The following is a 17,246-nucleotide window of genomic DNA, read 5'->3' as shown; positions in this document are numbered from 1 at the left end:
TCATTCTGTAACCTTTTTTTTTGCACATTAATCATATAGCATATTTTGAGAGAAGTCCACTTTTTTTTTTATTAGTTGGACTGAGAATCTTCATAATATTATCATTATAAGATATGCAATTCTGTGGGGTTAGACTTTGATAAATTACATTAAGTGCCTAACTGGTACATTTTGTAAGCAGGAAAAAAAGAAAAATGTATCTTTGAGGAAAAAAAGGCTATATTAAAATTATTTCCATTTTTTCACTTGCCTTTTTAATTAAAATCTATTAATTTCTATCCTGCTGCCTGATTTACAGGCTGGATTTAGAGCTAATGTAACAGATGATGCTGGAGTAGCCCAAAGCAGAGGGTGAGTGTGGACTGCACCACCCTGAGGAGTGGCAGGCTGAGAGTGCCAGGCTCTGGGGCAGAGCAGAGTCTCTGTTCATGGCTTCAGGAGGGGCTTGGTACCCCCATGAGCTTAGCTTGGCCTGGAGTGCCATTATGGGAGCTCCACTGTGAGAATTGGAGTGACCATCCAAAAAAGGAGTTGTCAGAAATTTATTTTTCTAGAAGATAGCACAATATAGGCTGAGAAAGTTATATTCATTGTAGGTGCAGAAAAAAATCCACTGTGCAGTTCATAAAAAATTGAGTTTTATATTATGTTGTAAAAAATTGATTTCTCTTCTACATTTAAGTAAGTAATAGGAGACTCTTGCACTCAGTGGAGTGGGTGGCTGGCTTTCAAGAAAACTGTTACAAAAATTAAGTTTGAACATTGATACAGTAATTATATTTGAATAAAATTATTTTTTGTGAAGAAGAAAGGTAATTTAATGAAATTTCTGTCTAATATCTTGGCAAACTGAATCACCAGTATTAGAATATATGCCAGTTTTGTCTGTGGATGATAAAGCATCTGTTATACTGGTGCTCTGTTGAGAATGTAATGCAATCAGAAAATTCAAGTTACAATTGCAATAGGTCTTTATGAGATTTGGTCTCTTCTGAATTAGGATATACATACGTCTGTTTTCGTGAGAATGGGGCAATTATTTTCCAATTAACTTGGATGTTTTGCATAACATAGTAATTATTTTGGGCAGTGATACCACTGATTGTTATTTTTGATGGTGACATGCATAAGCAAGAGAAAACTCTATAGCAGCTCCCAGTAGTATCGTAGTAAGCAATTTCGTGTGCGTATTCCAGTCCTCTGCTGTTAAGGCTTCAGAATCCAGCAGTAATAAAATTACCTTTTGCTGAAAACGATTAAATTGACTTTCCATGCCTGCAGTTTTTATTTCATCCATTTTCAAGATGTGCTTTGTAACTTTATTCTGTTAACTTCAAAATTGAAATGGTGTAGTGTTGCTTTGTTCTGTAGAGAAAAGAGCTACATGCTTCCCTTTCTAATGGCAGATTTATTAATGGAGCAAATCATCAGCTACCTTAAGTCAGCACAGGCATGGTGAAGCTACTGGCACAGTGTTGATGTATGAGAAAACAAGTGTGCATAAAATCCATACATGACATAGCACTTGTTTTCACTGTAGTTTTGCCTGTTCATGTTATTTGTACCACTGAGATATCCTAATATGAGGAACCTGAGGATCTGTTTTGCTGCATATTCTGCAGCAGAATTCTCAGTAACATGTCAGCCTTAATAATTCTTAGTGGCTGGGTTAAATATGTTACATAGTACAAAGCATTCTTTAATCTATAGAGTGGTTTAAAGCTGTTTAAATTCTCTCTGAATATATATGGGTGTCTGCTCTGGAGTGACACTTGTTTACAACTCCATGTAATTTGTGTTAATTCACAAAGACAAGGATCAGCCTGGATGAAGTCATCAGGAAGTGCTAAATTTTGTCAGTATTGGGCTAATAAAAAGATGTGTGGAAAAACAGAGGCCTTTTTTCCTTTTTGGAAGCCCCATTGCCTAGAAACCTTAAGCTATGACAGTTTGCAATTTCAGCAAACCTATATTTTGATATCATAGACACCATGAAATCTTGTTTGGGCCTCAGTCAGTCTGAGCTTTTGGTTTTGTTTGTTGGTCTTTGTTTGGATTTTTTTTTTTTTGCATTGATCTTCTCCTGTGGGACATTGTTAATGAGAGCAATTGGCTAGTACATAGAGTGTACGGATTTTTCTAAAATGGGCTGTAGTTGTAGGCAGGTGAGAATTGCTTTTTTTGGTCCCAGAAGTGGGACTAAATGGATGAGACTGCATGAATTGATGCTGTGAAACCTTGCCCCATCCTTGGGAAGTCAACCACCAATCAGTCAGTGCCACTGGTGCAGATCTGTGATCAGATTATTGCCATGAGAGAAATTACTGTGAGCTGTGTACTCTTATATGTTATCTTGCCTTCCATTATTTTTCAGGGATTATTTTTATTTAGTTTTTTTTTCTCTGTGGTCTGTTAGTGACTCATTTTCCATGAGTTGCCTAAACCAACCTGTCAATTGCTCACTGCTCTGAGAGTGAATATTGTCAGTAATCTCACAGTACCCAAAAGTCTCATAGTGATTGTTGAGGTTTTTTCCTTCAGTGCTGGACACTGAGTATATTCTTGGTCAGATGTTGCCCTAATTCAGTTTCTTGCTTGCATGCTGCAGGAGGTCTTACTGCAGCAGCTTTGTGTGGATATTTGTTCTATTTGGAGAATATAGTTCCTTGTCTAATGAAAATTGGAAAGGAGAATTGGAAGGAGATTATCTTGAGTTAAATAGGATATTATACAGCTTCCAAAGGCTTGCCAGGGGAGGGTTCAAAACCAAAACTGGTGGTAATGATGTTTGTGTTGCACTCTGGTGATGGTAAGCAGGACCATGTCCTCCAGCTGGTGTTTTAAAACCAGCCCACTTTGGGAACATTGGCTGGGTTAGCTCAGTGTGGTCAGTTACTGGAACTGGGTCTGGAGGAAAAGCTGTGGTGCCTCCTTGCTCATGCCTCATAGTTTGCAGCAGCATCCTTTATTTTGTTGTCATCTTTACTACAGAGTAAATCAAAATTTTCCTTGTCTAGTAAACATTCCTGTATCAACTGTGTTCATTTAATACTGTCTTAAACAGTGACTGTCTACTAGGGTCTTATGTACCAAGATTTAAAATGCTCCATTACTGTTGTATTTAAAACTTGATGTTTTCCACTCCTTTCCTTCAGTGCACCGATGCCTTATCTAATTGGCGTCCACTTAAGCTTGATAGAGGTAAGTTTACTGTCCTCTTCAGTGTACTGGGAAGCATGAGGTGTGTGTGCCATAAAAAAATTTTAATGGAAATGTTTTAGAAAAAATCCCTCTATTTTAGCATGCAGAATTACAAAATTTAAGCTTCATATGCTATACTAAGTAAAAAATATCACTCATTGAAATCTTAATTTTGAAGTATTTTATGAAGACATGTATCTCTACATCAGGATTTTCTCTGTCTTATTAATAGCTTAGTGGAAGCTATTTTCCTGCCTTTTAGCACTTTAGCAAGAGATCTCCCCAATAATGAGGAAAAATTTATTTTTCAGGAACAGGTAAAATTTATTTTGGGGTCACTGTCACTCAGATTTCAGCATTACTGTGATTTCCCAGATAATATATGTTCCTGTCCCTCTGAAAACTTGAATCTAACCTACATCCCATTACATTTCTAACTATTAACTTAGAAATTAGTATTTTTTGCCAAAAAACAAGAGGTGGCTTTTACAGATTTGAACATAAAGCAACGCAGTAGAACTCAGCTGACTGGTACATTATAGCTGGGTAAGAAATAGTTTTGCCTTTTTCCATAACCATTTGATTATGCTGTGGAGACTACATGTGCCATCTGATTATCATGCAGAGTAGATAATTGATTTGGGAACATTATTTGATTTGCACTTCTGCTAAAGCAGTTTCTAAGGATCAATTTACATCTGCTAAGGTGATGGGGTGGGTTCTTCTCTGAGCCACCAGCACTTTTGTTTTTCCAAAAAAAGGCCTTCTATATCATCTACACTTCTCAACTCCAGGCACAGCCTTCTGTGCTCCCAAATCATTATGACCTGCATGCATCAGTTGTAATATCTTGATTAGGATGCTTTTTCTTATTCAATAAGGAAATAATGGAACTGAAAGATCTGCCCTTAAAAAAAGATGTCAGTTCCTTCAGGAATTATTTCCTGCACTGCATTATTATGTATTATTGTAGGGCCATATAGAAAAGAGTTCTATCCCTTTTTCCTGAAAGGAACAAATTATTTAATTCTTAGCTGCTAGCCAAGCACACTGATGAAAAAGCATTTTATCCATTCTTCTGTGGTAATAGTAGGCATCACATGCTTGGTACTTACATAAATCTGCAAATAATTGTACTTTTTTTCTGGTTTTCATCTGATTGTATGATTAATATCCTATCTGATTTTCACAAATATGAGAGAATGAAATGTTGTTACAATATATGTGTAGTTCCAATATATATTTATCCAATATATTCAACTGCATTCTGTATAAATTCCTCTCAGAGATTATTAATATAACCTTAGCGTTTGAAAAATAGGAAGTATTTTTAAAAGCTACTTTGAATGCTGTATCTAATTCCCAGATTCTACATCTAAAGCTCCAACTGTTTTTTGCCATTACTGTCCTTTGTATAAAATCATTTGTAATTTAGCACAGTATAAGGAAAATGTACTTCAGGAGGACGCCGTAGTAAATTGTTTTTCGAGTATTTTTTTTTTCTTCCTAACAGAGAGTAAAAAATAGATCACTGGAGGATGTGGTTTTGCTAAATGTTGACACAAACACTCTAGAAACCCCTTTTAATGACCTGAACAACCTACCTGGTGAAGTGGTGAGTCTTAGACATTTCATTCTTTCTTATATAGGTGCTTGAATTACTCATAATTATTTTTGCCTCGTTTTGCTAACTGCTGTAAAAGGAGTAAGGGGGTGAAAAGCACCTAGTGTAGACCCCTACATTTGAGATTTTTACCTTTTTGACGGCTGAGGAGACGTTGAATGGAACATCATATTCCTTATTGTAAAAGTAGGATCATAATTATAAAGCTAGCTGCATTCATTAGGCAGAGCTGCTTTAAACGCAAGAGTCTCTTCATCTCATCTTAATCATTATATTACAAAGTAGGCATTTCTGTCTGCCTAGTGGCATGTCTTGCAAAAGAACCAGAGAGTTTTTGAAGGCAAAAAGAAGAAGGGGGCCAATTATCGGCTTCTGCTTCCCTGCCACCTGCCAGCGCTTTCCTTTTAATTAATGATCTGATGGCACTGGTCAATATAATAAGAAATGCTTGTACAGTTGGGGTCAGAAAATTCAGGCTTTGATCTTCTTCAACTTTGTGAAACATTTATTTGTTTTCTCTAAATTATTTCAGTTTTATTTTAATCTCTTCTATCCTGCTGAGGGCTGTGTGAATGAAAACCTATACTGTTTGTCATTTGCTTTGGCAGAGCAAAGACTGCTTACTTAGAATTCTATTTGTAAATTAAACTGCAAACCCAGTTTGTCATAAAAGACATCTGATCCTTTTGAAATGACGAAAGCTGTCTTTTGTCTGTAAAGGATGATAAATTAAGTGCCAGTTCTTTCTGGACTTTGATCTTGCAGAGGGTGCCCCCCTGCTTTTTTTTTGCCTTTTTTTTTCTTTTTTTTATTGCCTATAGGAGAACATACTCTGTATATCATTTTAAACAGTCACAAAATTCACTTATCTTGTTTTTCCCAGTAGAGCTCTAAAAGAATATAATTGTGAAACCACTGTTTTCATTATTCAATTAAAGATGCACAAGCTGTCACAAATAGTTGTCAAGACAAAGAATTTTATATCAAAATATGAAATCAAAGAGTTACATTTTCTGAAATTGTAAATCATAAAATACCCCTGTCATAATCAAAGTAAGATCCTATTGTGGCATACTGTGTCTTTTGTTACTGTTGATAATTTGTATATATATTTAGTACAATGGAAGTCAAACTCTTGATGATAGCATTTGTGACACTGCCCTTTGATTTTAATGATCTAAAAATAAGTCTAAACATTTTTATAGATCACCTGGTCAGTCTTTGGACTCTGTATCAACTGTAGTTCAGAGATGTAAAAGACTATAAAATTACTATGATGTTCTGTGGTTTACATTAGTGTATTTATTATTAAATTGGTATATTTTTGTGATGTTTTGTGATTTACATATGCATGGATACAAGCACAAATATAAATACAGTAACTTTGACTGTACTCTGTCATTTGAGAGTATAACAAGTAAAGAAAGAGCCATTTCCTGGTGTGTCAGGAGCTTTAACTGGACTTCCACAGAGTGAACAGGGTTGATGTTATAATGTCATGAAGGCCTGCATGCTAAATAATAGCTGGATGTGGAATTGAGAATTAGGCATCATATTCCATGACATACTGGAGTTACAGCTGGAGGTCCTTTGAACAGCCAAAATGGATCTTTGTGCCATAAGAGGCACTTGTCATGTGTTTTACAGGTGCATATAAAAATGATCTCTAAATAAGCAGACTAGCATAAAGGAAATAGGGCTACAGATCTGACTGCTTCTAGAAGTGTATTTTCTCCCAGAATACATGCATGTTATTACTGCAAATCTTAATTTAGGTTATCCAAGCGTACAGTCTAGACTTATATAAAGCAAAAAAAGCCAGTGTTGTATGCAAAATATACTTGCAGAACTTGAGGGTTTTATACTGAAGTTTTTAATTTGAATAGTCCAATCTCTTAGTTCACTTCAATCCGTAAGGCACTTTAAACATTTTGATGGAATGTATATACAATTATAATTGGAAAACCTGGAAGCAAAAGGCACAGGGCTGTGTTTGGTTCATAAGGTGACAAAATGCTTGTCCTCCTTTTGCATTCATGAGGGGCAGTGCAGCTGCTGACATCTTGGGGAAAAGTGTAAGACACAGGAGTGTAGAGTCAAAATGGTAAGTCAGGCTTCAAACATTAAAGGGAACGTCAGAGATACATGTGTGAAACATTTTAACTTATATAGAAAAACCTCATAAGCGTACATACAAAAGTAGTAAAACTTCTGATGAAAAAATATAATGAGTACCTCTGAAAGGCATTAAAACAGAATGAAGAACTGAAAATATAAAAGAAGTTGTAGTCTTACTGTCCCTTTCAAAAATTGATTCCAGGTTGGTTAACAGCCTAACAAAAGAAATGCAGTATTTTCCAAGTTTTTTAAAATTGTTTCTTGTGTCCAGAGGGAACAGAGTAATTATTTTCTTGATCAATAAGCCTGATGATGTCCTCACAGCATAGGTATTTAATGGTTTACCCTTGTATACACGCTCTGATCGTGAATTTTTTCAGGATAAATTTAAGATTGAAAGAAACATTATTCTATGGCATTGTCTAATAAACTGTATAATAAATTAACTGAGATTTAAAGGCATTTTTAAATCATTCACTTAAGCATTTAAATTATAGGTACAGGCTAGATGAGTTTCCATGCATGTGAACTCTATTATTCTGTCAGACTGACCAGTGGTCTTGACTGTTCAAAGGTCAGTGGTCACAGTTGTCCTGAATTACCAGTCCTTTTTTCATGGGGACCCTCTGCTGTGTTGCATGCTGTAATCTTCTTAATGGCTTCATTCCAATATTCACACATAATATTTTAGATTTATTGACTGTTAGAAATACTACCATGCCAGTAGCAGTTCCGCTACTCCTAAGGTATTTAAAATTGGGAGAATAAATCAGGGCAAGACTTTCAGGAATCCTTTGTTTTCTTGGAAGGGGGAAAGCCCCTCTTTTTTCACTTTTCTGACAAGAAAGCTTGTTTTTAAATTTCATCATTTCACTGTGAATTTGTCTATTATTTTTTAATTAAAAAAAAAAAAAAAGAAAAGGAGCTACTTCTGTGGGAGTAAATTTCCTAATATAATAATACTGAGATCACTACTTTAATAATATAAGGCACTAGAAGAACACATATGACCATAGACTGAAATTTATAAATTTTGGGCCTGACCCTGTAATACATGCTTGCACTTAACTCTGACATAAAGACTTCTCCTTTGCTCAGATGTGAACACTTTCCCAAACAGCTTCCAGAATTGACAGCATCACCTCTAGCAACCAAGTCTTAATGACTTGAAATCATAGACTGAGCAGAACTTTTATAAATATGATCTTCAGAAGACAACAGACTTTATAGTCTTTTAACTTCTTCTGTGCTGGTTAAATATTGTCAACTGCAAAAGCTACAGAGCTGTTAAAAGATGTGCAGTGTTTGTACTGCCTGGTACCTACACACTGTGATGCAGTACAGAATGTAAACTGGACTTCAGAGATTTAGTTTTGAGATTCCTAAATTTAGAGGATTTTAACACCATAAATTTGGCATATGAACATTACTGTTCTAAAAGTAGCGCAAAAAATTGGTTACTTTATGCAGCAATTATTTGGAGTACAAATTATTTTGTAAGATATGATGATTAATGGTATTATAAAGAAATTAAAGTCAATGTATAACAGTGCAATTAAAAAGATTTTTTTGCAAAATATAAATAGCATAATTAATGATGTTTTTTTCTGTAAGAAAGTATACAAAAATATATTTGGAAACTCAGCAGTCAGCAGTGCTTGCAGTGTTATGAAATGACTATTTATTGTGAACTTAGAGTTGAGATTCTGTTGAACCTTGATATAGTTTTAGAAGCTAGCATATGAGATTGAAAAGTACAGCTAGTTTTGAAAACATTTGCATTTAAGTAGCTGTTTTTGACTAAATGAGGAAATTTTTAGTTAATGCTGGTGGTCTCCCTGAGATGCCTAATCCTCTGTGTATAGATAATATTCAAATACACAGAAGCCCTTTACTAGAAATGATCAGACTCTGGTTTGTTTTGAGGTTTTTGTTTTGTTCCTTTTCTCTGTGATCTTCTCTTACTTTCTTGTTTTTGAGTGACCTTCTACTTACCTTTGTAGTGGTATCATCTGATGGAGAACAGCAAAAAGTAGTTTAAAACATAAGAAGTGTTGCTAATACCAGAGAAATAACTGGATATATTTTTTCAGAGATCTAATAGTCCTTCAAAACTCCAGTGTATGGTTCTGTATTTCTCAGATAACAAACAAATACAAACATAATTCTTCTGTATGTGTTTAAATTATATATAAGTCTTCTATTCACATGGATATTGAAGAGATATTAGTCATGTTTTCTGTCTATCAGATATTTAGATTTTAGGAGATCTAGAAAGGATGTATGGGTAACCATTTAAATAAATTACACTTTTTGCTTCAATGACCAACACAGTGTGTTTCTGCATTTTAGATACGCTTAATTACACATCAGTCTCATCTGTATCTTTGAAAAACTACTGTATTGATTTAGACCTTCCTGAAGTTCTGATTGCTCTTCACTGGCAGTGTTTATCTGTCCAATGAAGTCACCTTCCTGTGAGAAGCTGTTGCTAGGAGAAGATAAAAACAGTTTGCTTCTAGTGTAAATTAATAATACAATTTCTGCAGTGCATCACTGGTGTCTTTCAGAAATAAATTTTAACAGCATTCTAGCCCCTGCAGTTTGTTTCTTGCAGTTCTTTATTTTTAAACTTCATGAAAGTCTATTTCTGCAAGAGAGATACAAAAGAAAAAAGGATGAGCGTTCTGAATCATAGTTAGGTAAATGGGTTAAAATATAAAATATGAAATATAAATGAGGAAAAGATTTTGATACAGATGCTGCTTGCTGGTTTTTTTGGTTAGTGTCAGAATTGTGTAATTTTAAAATAATTTCAAGTGCTGTTAGTGGTGTCACCCAAAGGGGTCTCACATTTCCTTGGTTTGAGGTGCATGGATGTAAGCAACCACAATCCTGCTGTGTACCAGGTCCTTCCCAGGAGATCAGTGCACACTGTCTCTTACCTGTGCCTGCTATCCTGGCTGTAATAACTGCATTGTCACTCTGGCTTTGATTCACATGCGGAACTGGGAGAATTTGCCATCAGCCTACCCAAGTGTGGCTGGGCTGAGCCCTGACTAAGCCCTGTCCTGTTCCTGTGTGTTCACTGGCCTCAGCTTGGAGGATGCCATGGCAGGTCCCAGGGGCACTTTGGGGTCCCCAGCCAGGGTCCTGCAGGGGACAGCAGGCACATCAGGGCTGTGCTCACACACACCTGTGGCTCCCGTGATCTCTGCAGGCTTCTTCTTGAGAGCACCCTGCTCCTGGTTCTTCTGCAGATAAATCTGATGGAGCTCTTCTCGCCTTTAAGCATTGCCCCCTGAGAGAAGCGGGAGTTGGAGGAGCTTTCTTTGAACTCTGGCATTGTCTTTCTGAGGCTCAAGCTCTCTCCAGGACAGCACACAAAGATGTGTGTCTGTCTAGAGTGCCTCTCAGCCCATTGGAGAGTCTTAATATTGCTGCACTAATAACACACCAGCAGAGCAGGAGATTGGTTGTTTTCTGCTGTTCTTTTTAGCACATTTTTTGCCTAAAGCATCCTGTTAATCAAATTTACAGTAGGGTGCTTAGGGTATGCCTGAACTGAGAAAATTAGAAAATACCTTTTTCATTCATGTTCCTCATTTGGTCATGTAATCCCTCTGCTCTGCATTATCTTTACCCTCCCTCCTCTCTTAACCTGTCCTATCATCTGCCATAATTTCCCCTAATTGTACGGTACAATTTAGAAGAATGTAGATTTGAAAGAGTCTAGAAATTTTTTTGCATTTTACCTCCCTTACATTTGCCTGTCTTGACAGAGACAAAATGTTAACGGTGACAGTTCTTGTTGAATTAATGTTATTGCTTTTATTTTAGTCAAATTGTGCTACTGTCTATATGCAGGTCTTCCTTGTATGCATTTATTTTCCCCACTATGAAGTCTTATATTTTACTACTTTAAAATAATCGTACAATACAGAACAAAAGAAAAAAAAAATCAAACCACAAAACCAAGACATGCATTTATTTTTTCAACCTTGAACTTCTTAACTGGTTTTTGTACTTGGACTTGTACTGTTTTTTTTCCTTTTGAGGTGTAAGGCAAGAACGTAAATGAGCCTTGGTGTGTGCTTTCCATGGGCTAAACGAATCAGGCTCAAAACTTTTATCTAGATCTGTGGAGCTTGGATATAAATTGAAAAGATCACAGCTATGGGGAAAAGACCTATACTGTAAAGGCCTTTCTGCATAGATTATGAACATCATAACTCAATAATTTTTTTTTCCAAACTATAGTTATAATTGGACCCAATGGGGGTCTCTCTCTTTGATCAGATCACAGTAACTGTGACTTTACACTGGAAAATGTCACTACTGTGAAGGTTTATCACCTGTAGAGCTGGTCTTTTCTCTGATGCCATGTTCAGTTCTCATTAGCATTATTCAAAGTTTAGTTGTTAATTAGGTTGACACTTCAATTACAATCATCATCTACAAGAGCAGTCAGGACTGCTTGCATAAAGAAACAAAAAGATATTCATTCTTGCATATATTTCCAAAAGAATGAAAGCTGTTTTGGTGATAAGTTTGTATTTATAATATTCCTTTTAAATAGTGACTCAGAGTGTTCCTTCATTTAGAGACTTAAATAATGCCCTGTTGTGGAACATTGCAATACAAAGGGATGTAGAAATGTGTATTCTATGTAAGTAAAGTTGACTTATTTTCCGGGTGTCCCTCATGATAGAAATTAGGAGAGGACAGGCTATATGTGGGTAAAATTCCACATATCTTGTAATAATTCTAGAATTATATGATTTTCCTCCAAAATATGTTGAAGTAGCAGTTATTAAATTAAAACTTCCCACCGTTTCTTTTTTTCTTTTTCTCTAATTCTGTCTAACCAGTGGTTGTTATTTGCCAAGTAAAAAACACAAACCTCTTTTAAAAAGTCAAGCACTGTAATCGCAGTGGTCTTTTTTTCTTCTAAACTGCAGGCACTTCCTAATTGCTGTTTTTTTTTTTTCCTTCCCTTTCACATTTATCTTCAAGGACAATTCTGTAGGCTGTGTTACACTGAATTTACAAAAAACTTTTCTCAACTATTTGCCTGTGGTAGCAGGTACTCCCATGTTGCATGAGAAATTATATAAGATAGGAATTTGACCTAAAATAAGAGATACTCCTTGGCACTGACTAGTAAGTGACCATTAAGAATCCTTAAAAATAAACCTTCATAGCTTAAATAAAACAGATCCAACTGTCTACATTCAAGCAAGCAAATGCATATTATGCTGGAACAAAAATCTGCAATAAAGTGTCTTGCATGCATTTTACTGTAAAATAATTAAGCATATTTATGTCAAGAGGCCTTGGGAAAAAAAGAGAGCATAAACCAATCTGCATTAGCACTCTACCATCATCCCCTGCCTTCATTTCAATTAACAGGCCAGCAGGTGCTCCTTGCAGTTAAAAAGATAAGCTATCAAGGAGGAGGATGAATTTTTGGCTGACCTATAGACACTATGGTTTGCCTGCTGATTGGGTTCATACCTCGCTGTACCAATTTCTGAGGTGTTAATTTAACTGTTCCACTCTGTCACGCAGGTCTCGGCCTTGAAAAATAAACTGAAAAAGCAGTCGACAGCCACGGGCGACGGAGTGGCCAAGGCCTTCCTTCGGGCACAGGCAGCGCTCTTCGGATCCTACAGAGATGCACTGAGATACAAACCAGTAAGATGGCTGCCCTGTCGCCTTTTTCCTTGAATTGATAGGAGCAGGGTCTCAGTCTTTCAAGCAAAATGTGAAATGTTTTATGCCAGTCTGGAATAGTCTGTTTTAAATCTTACTCTGTGCTAAGGAATTGGAAGATACCACCATCTCTCAACAGTGAATTGAGCTAAAAAATACTCATCCAAAGTCAGCTATTTTCTTGTTTGTATCAATTTTGTTATTTTTTAAGTATAAAATCAGCTTTTATTAGTGAAGCTGCTCACACACAGCTCACCTGGTTTAGTGTGGTGAAGAACTGAAGGGGCTGTGCCTTTCAGACTCCATCATTTTTCCAGAGATTTTGCTGTGTTGGAGGGCAGAAGCTTCTTTCCTAGCAGAAGCCAGATATGAGTCAAACATGCATTCACTCCTATTATATACTTATTTTGATTACACATGGAAGACAGGAGAAATGAAAACCCATTTCATCTCATCAGAACCTCCGAATTTGTATTTTTCACATTTTGCTGGTATTCAGTTGAATAATGTTTTATGAGCTTTCATAATTTCTAAGTAATGAGGTGACACGTATTGAGTTGGAGATAAAGTAAGTTATCAGAAAAAATTTAGAGATTAATTTCATCCATCAGTCCAGATTATTTTTCTTTCAAACTACTGGTAGTGGTTGCTTTGATCAAATGCACTGAGATGACATTGAGTGAATCAGATTCTGAGGATTGGATGTTTGGTTGTCTGATGGATTTAGATAAATTCAGATTTGACAGGAGAAAATCATCCTCTCTTGAAGAATCAAGTTAGTAAAGCTGGTAGGTGTGTGGAGCATGGGTGGATATTTGTTTGGGGGTGGGAAGAGCGTTCTAAGGACCTATGGTATTCCTTGATGGAAATGGATAGGATAGTTATTAATTCCAGAAGAGGGCTTTACTGGGAGGATCTTTAAAATACAGTTTGGCCCTTAGGTCTTCCTTCTCCCCAAGTGGTTCTCTTCCAGGCAGTCTTTTGTGCCATGGACATTTTGCAGAGGAGCTGCAAAGCTGTGCCATTGAGAGCCACTGTTGTGGGAGGGCAGGTAACCCATGCAGGCATGCAGTCATGTACAGCTTTAGTTCACGTGTTGGTGTTTAGCAGCTCTCTTACAATATGGAAATTCCATTTGCATTTCATACAGAAAGGGCTGCACCTGTTCTAGAAATCGCTGGGTTTCAACACACTGCTTGCTTTAATAAAACAAATTCATTTCAACAATACAGATAGTTATCCTTTATTCCATAGTGCCATCACCTGAATGTAGTTCTCTCCTTAGTCTAAAGGTGAGGACACTAGTCCATGCCAACTCATGGCAGCTTGCAGTAAGAGCTGTTCAGTCAAAAAGTGTCTTTTGGACACTTAGGATATGTGCAAACAGAAGGATGTCAGTCTGCTTCTGTCCTTAGCTCTAGTCTGACCAGAAATAAGCTTCTGTCAGTCCTTTGTTTTGGTAAATGTGGAACTGAATGTGCAAGTTCTTTGGCAACCTGGTTAGCATCTCTTTTGAAATGAGCTCTCCTTTTAACTGGTTCCCATTTTATTTCAGTTAAGCTGTTGGCATATCTGAGATCTACATTTGTACTGTATTGGAAACTGTGCACTGTGCATCATTTCAACTGGCAAACATTTGTCAAAATGACCTTTGAAGTTTTTCTTTCTGCATTATTTTCTTGTGCAGATTTATGTGGTTTTGGCTCCGCTGATTGCATATGAGAAAGATATTTATGAAACCATTGTGGCCTGATTTTTTTTTTTTAAAGACAAGTTATTTCAAAATATCTTTGCAGGCAGAAGTCTGCTGGCAAATACTAGCATATCTTGGATTGATATCAAGTTGTTCAAAGACAAAGCATATTTAAAAATAAATAAAGCCCCCTTGTAACTGTTATTTTGAGCATTCACATAATCTTAACTAATTCAGTATTTCACAGAATTTTTATTGTGAAAGAAAAATTTACTTCACTCTGGATTAGTAGAAATTAAGAGGATTTTCACATGATTATTCAGCTCATTCTGCATTTGCCTTTTCCTTTGTGAATTGGAAAGCTGAAAAAAATCAAATCACATTTGGCTGTATTAGGAATATTTGTCAAGAGTCTCAAAGCTTGGTAACTGCTATTGCAAAGAAAATACTTCCCTTTGTTTTGGAGTCTGTGGTGCCAGGTCTAATAAGGTAATTTAAACCTCAGCTACAGACCTAATTTACATTCTTTCAGGAACTCAAGTAGTATTTGTGTAGAAAGTTTGTAGGGGTAACACTTAAATAAAAATATTTTCCATATAGATTCGAAATACTCTTGCTATAAATAAACTTATATTTTCAAAATCAAGAACTGAGGTGTTTTGGGGTACAGTTCTGAGGATCAAAAATCTCTTGGTGAAAAATAAAATAATGTATTTGGACATTTATCAATTGCTTGAAAGTTGAAAAATATGTCTAAGTGAACTGTTTTCCTTGCAACAGTGTGTCCTGTATGATTTCAACTTGAAACATGAAACAACTGTCATTAATATTCACTTTGAGTAAAGAACAGCTTTAATAGTGTCTGTACTCATCCAACACTTCGCTCCAAACGCTGTTCATCACACTGAACACTCATTCTGTGCAACTGTTTGTTTGCAGCACAGGACAGATTCTCCCTGGTATAGCAATATGTCTTGGACAAACGTCTAGCAATTATTGAAAAAAATGATTGGTCAAAGGCAAAATGGGAATCTTCAGGGGTCTTGCAGAGAGTTCGTGGGCCTCCAAAGGACCATATGGAAAATCTGACTACTCCAATACAGACAGGAAATATGACATGTAATAGAGAAAGTTTATAATAATTTTTTGTGCATATTAAATGATAATGAAACACTTAATCCAGTAAAAGAAGAAATAGCTGGTTTTTCTGATTTAATCATTACTAAATTAACCTGTCACATTGATATAACTGTTAAGAGTACTTTTTAATATGCTACACTTTACATTAGCAAATATTGTGTAGTAGGAGTGGATCTGTAGAGCAAAGCAGCCCAGCTAGTGCTAAGGACCTGACATTCACACAGTGTCCATTTCTGCCTTCACTGGGGTTCTGGTTCTAGTCTGGTGTTGAATGCTGAATACCCATGACTAGCTGGAACTCTGCTTTGTTTTAATCCAGAAGGAATCCACCTCACACATGGTTTGTGGGGATGATTGAAAAAATTTCTTTAGTGTCTTTTGGTAAATGACCTAAAAATAATCCAGAAAAAAGTATTATCAATGGAATGGTGAATTGTAGTGGTTTTGTATATGGTCTCCTTCACATAAAGGGCTGCAATCCATTTTGAGATATTGTTTACTTTGAGTGCCCACAATTTAGCCTTGAACGTTGTGTTGCTCCTAATTTCTTTGAGTAGTCCAAAGAAATTTGGGGATTTCTCCTGTATAATACTGCATGTTCCATGTTTCAGAATTGAAGGCATAGGTGGGACATAGACACAAATAGGGCAGTTGTGAAGTTTGTGTCATTTTGTTATCAGGTTATGTGTGATGTGTTTTTCCCAGCTATTTTACTTTACGCCTTCTTCCTGCGTGTACATGGGCAGAAGAAGGCAAAGGCTAGTACATGTTTTTCATAAATCATATGCAATATGGTCAGTTAATAAAATAATATGTGACATAAAGAATTCTTTAAAAGAATTCTGTCTGGAGAGGGAGTGGTAGATAAGAGAACAGAGAAGGAGTAGAAAAATACCGAATATAACAATATTTACAATGATAGAGTGTAATTTCCCCTCTTTTGGGGATAAAGGCCTTGAAGCTCTGGATCTTAAAAGAAATAAAACCAGAACAGCTTTGTTTCAAGTTGTGATGGCTTTGACATCACTCATCAGAAATGAAATGAAGAGCAAAGGCTGCTGGCTTGCTCTGGAATGCTCAGCAGTAGGAGTTCAGGGAGGGAATAGGAGATAACCAGGATAACCTTCATGGTGAAGATGGCACAGCCTGTCTGACCTCTCTTTAATTGATTGTTAACGGGATGCTTTAGGCCAGTACTGACAAGCAGTGACATCAGATGTTGTATTCAATTACAATGAATCAGAATAATACAAAAAAATAAATAAAATTTTTATTGGAAAAAATTATTCAGAATACACCTGAATTATTTGAGGATGAGGAGATAGTAAATGATTATAATTGAATTTCAAAATTGCAGATATCTCTTCAGTGGGCATTGAGTTGTTTACCTTTGCCCCAAGAGTTAGGTATAAAAAGTACAGCAGGATACAGTAATGAAATGGCAGAACATCATCGGTGTTTAAATCCAGAAACACCCTTTGTAATACCTGTTATGCCTATTTATTTGAATTCTATAAGAATTCTATTTCACATGTTGAAAACCATATTGGTTCTTTTGTGTCAAGGACTGTTACTGGTCTTTTTCTGAATGTAGTTACTGTGCTAAGAGGAGTTGGTTTTCGGTATAGTTTAACTGTAAGAAATATCAGTATGTCTGAATCTTGTTGGGTTTTTTGGCTGATTGCAAAAAATTTACAAATTTTGGAAAAATTTATTTGTAAATTATCGCAGGCACATGCTCAGTTACCCCTTGGC

The 17,246-nt window shown here is 36.1% G+C and overlaps 1 protein-coding gene across 2 annotated transcripts in view; it reads left to right on the top strand.

Moving 5' to 3' along the window:
- The window catches only part of DENND1B (DENN domain containing 1B), a 150,707-nt gene that overhangs the window by 96,279 nt on the left and 37,182 nt on the right, over positions 1-17,246 (top strand). For both annotated transcript variants that reach the window (XM_063165530.1, XM_063165529.1), the window contains 3 exons: positions 3,156-3,201; positions 4,715-4,816; positions 12,515-12,640. In XM_063165530.1, the coding sequence (XP_063021600.1) occupies positions 3,156-3,201; positions 4,715-4,816; positions 12,515-12,640 (274 nt within the window). The remainder of the gene's footprint in view (positions 1-3,155; positions 3,202-4,714; positions 4,817-12,514; positions 12,641-17,246) is intronic.

The sequence above is a fragment of the Melospiza melodia genome, chromosome 11 (genome assembly GCF_035770615.1).
Source record: "Melospiza melodia melodia isolate bMelMel2 chromosome 11, bMelMel2.pri, whole genome shotgun sequence".
Lineage (NCBI taxonomy): Eukaryota > Metazoa > Chordata > Aves > Passeriformes > Passerellidae > Melospiza > Melospiza melodia.
The sequence above is the reverse complement of the archived record's forward strand: the minus strand, read 5'-3'. Positions and strand labels throughout refer to the sequence as shown.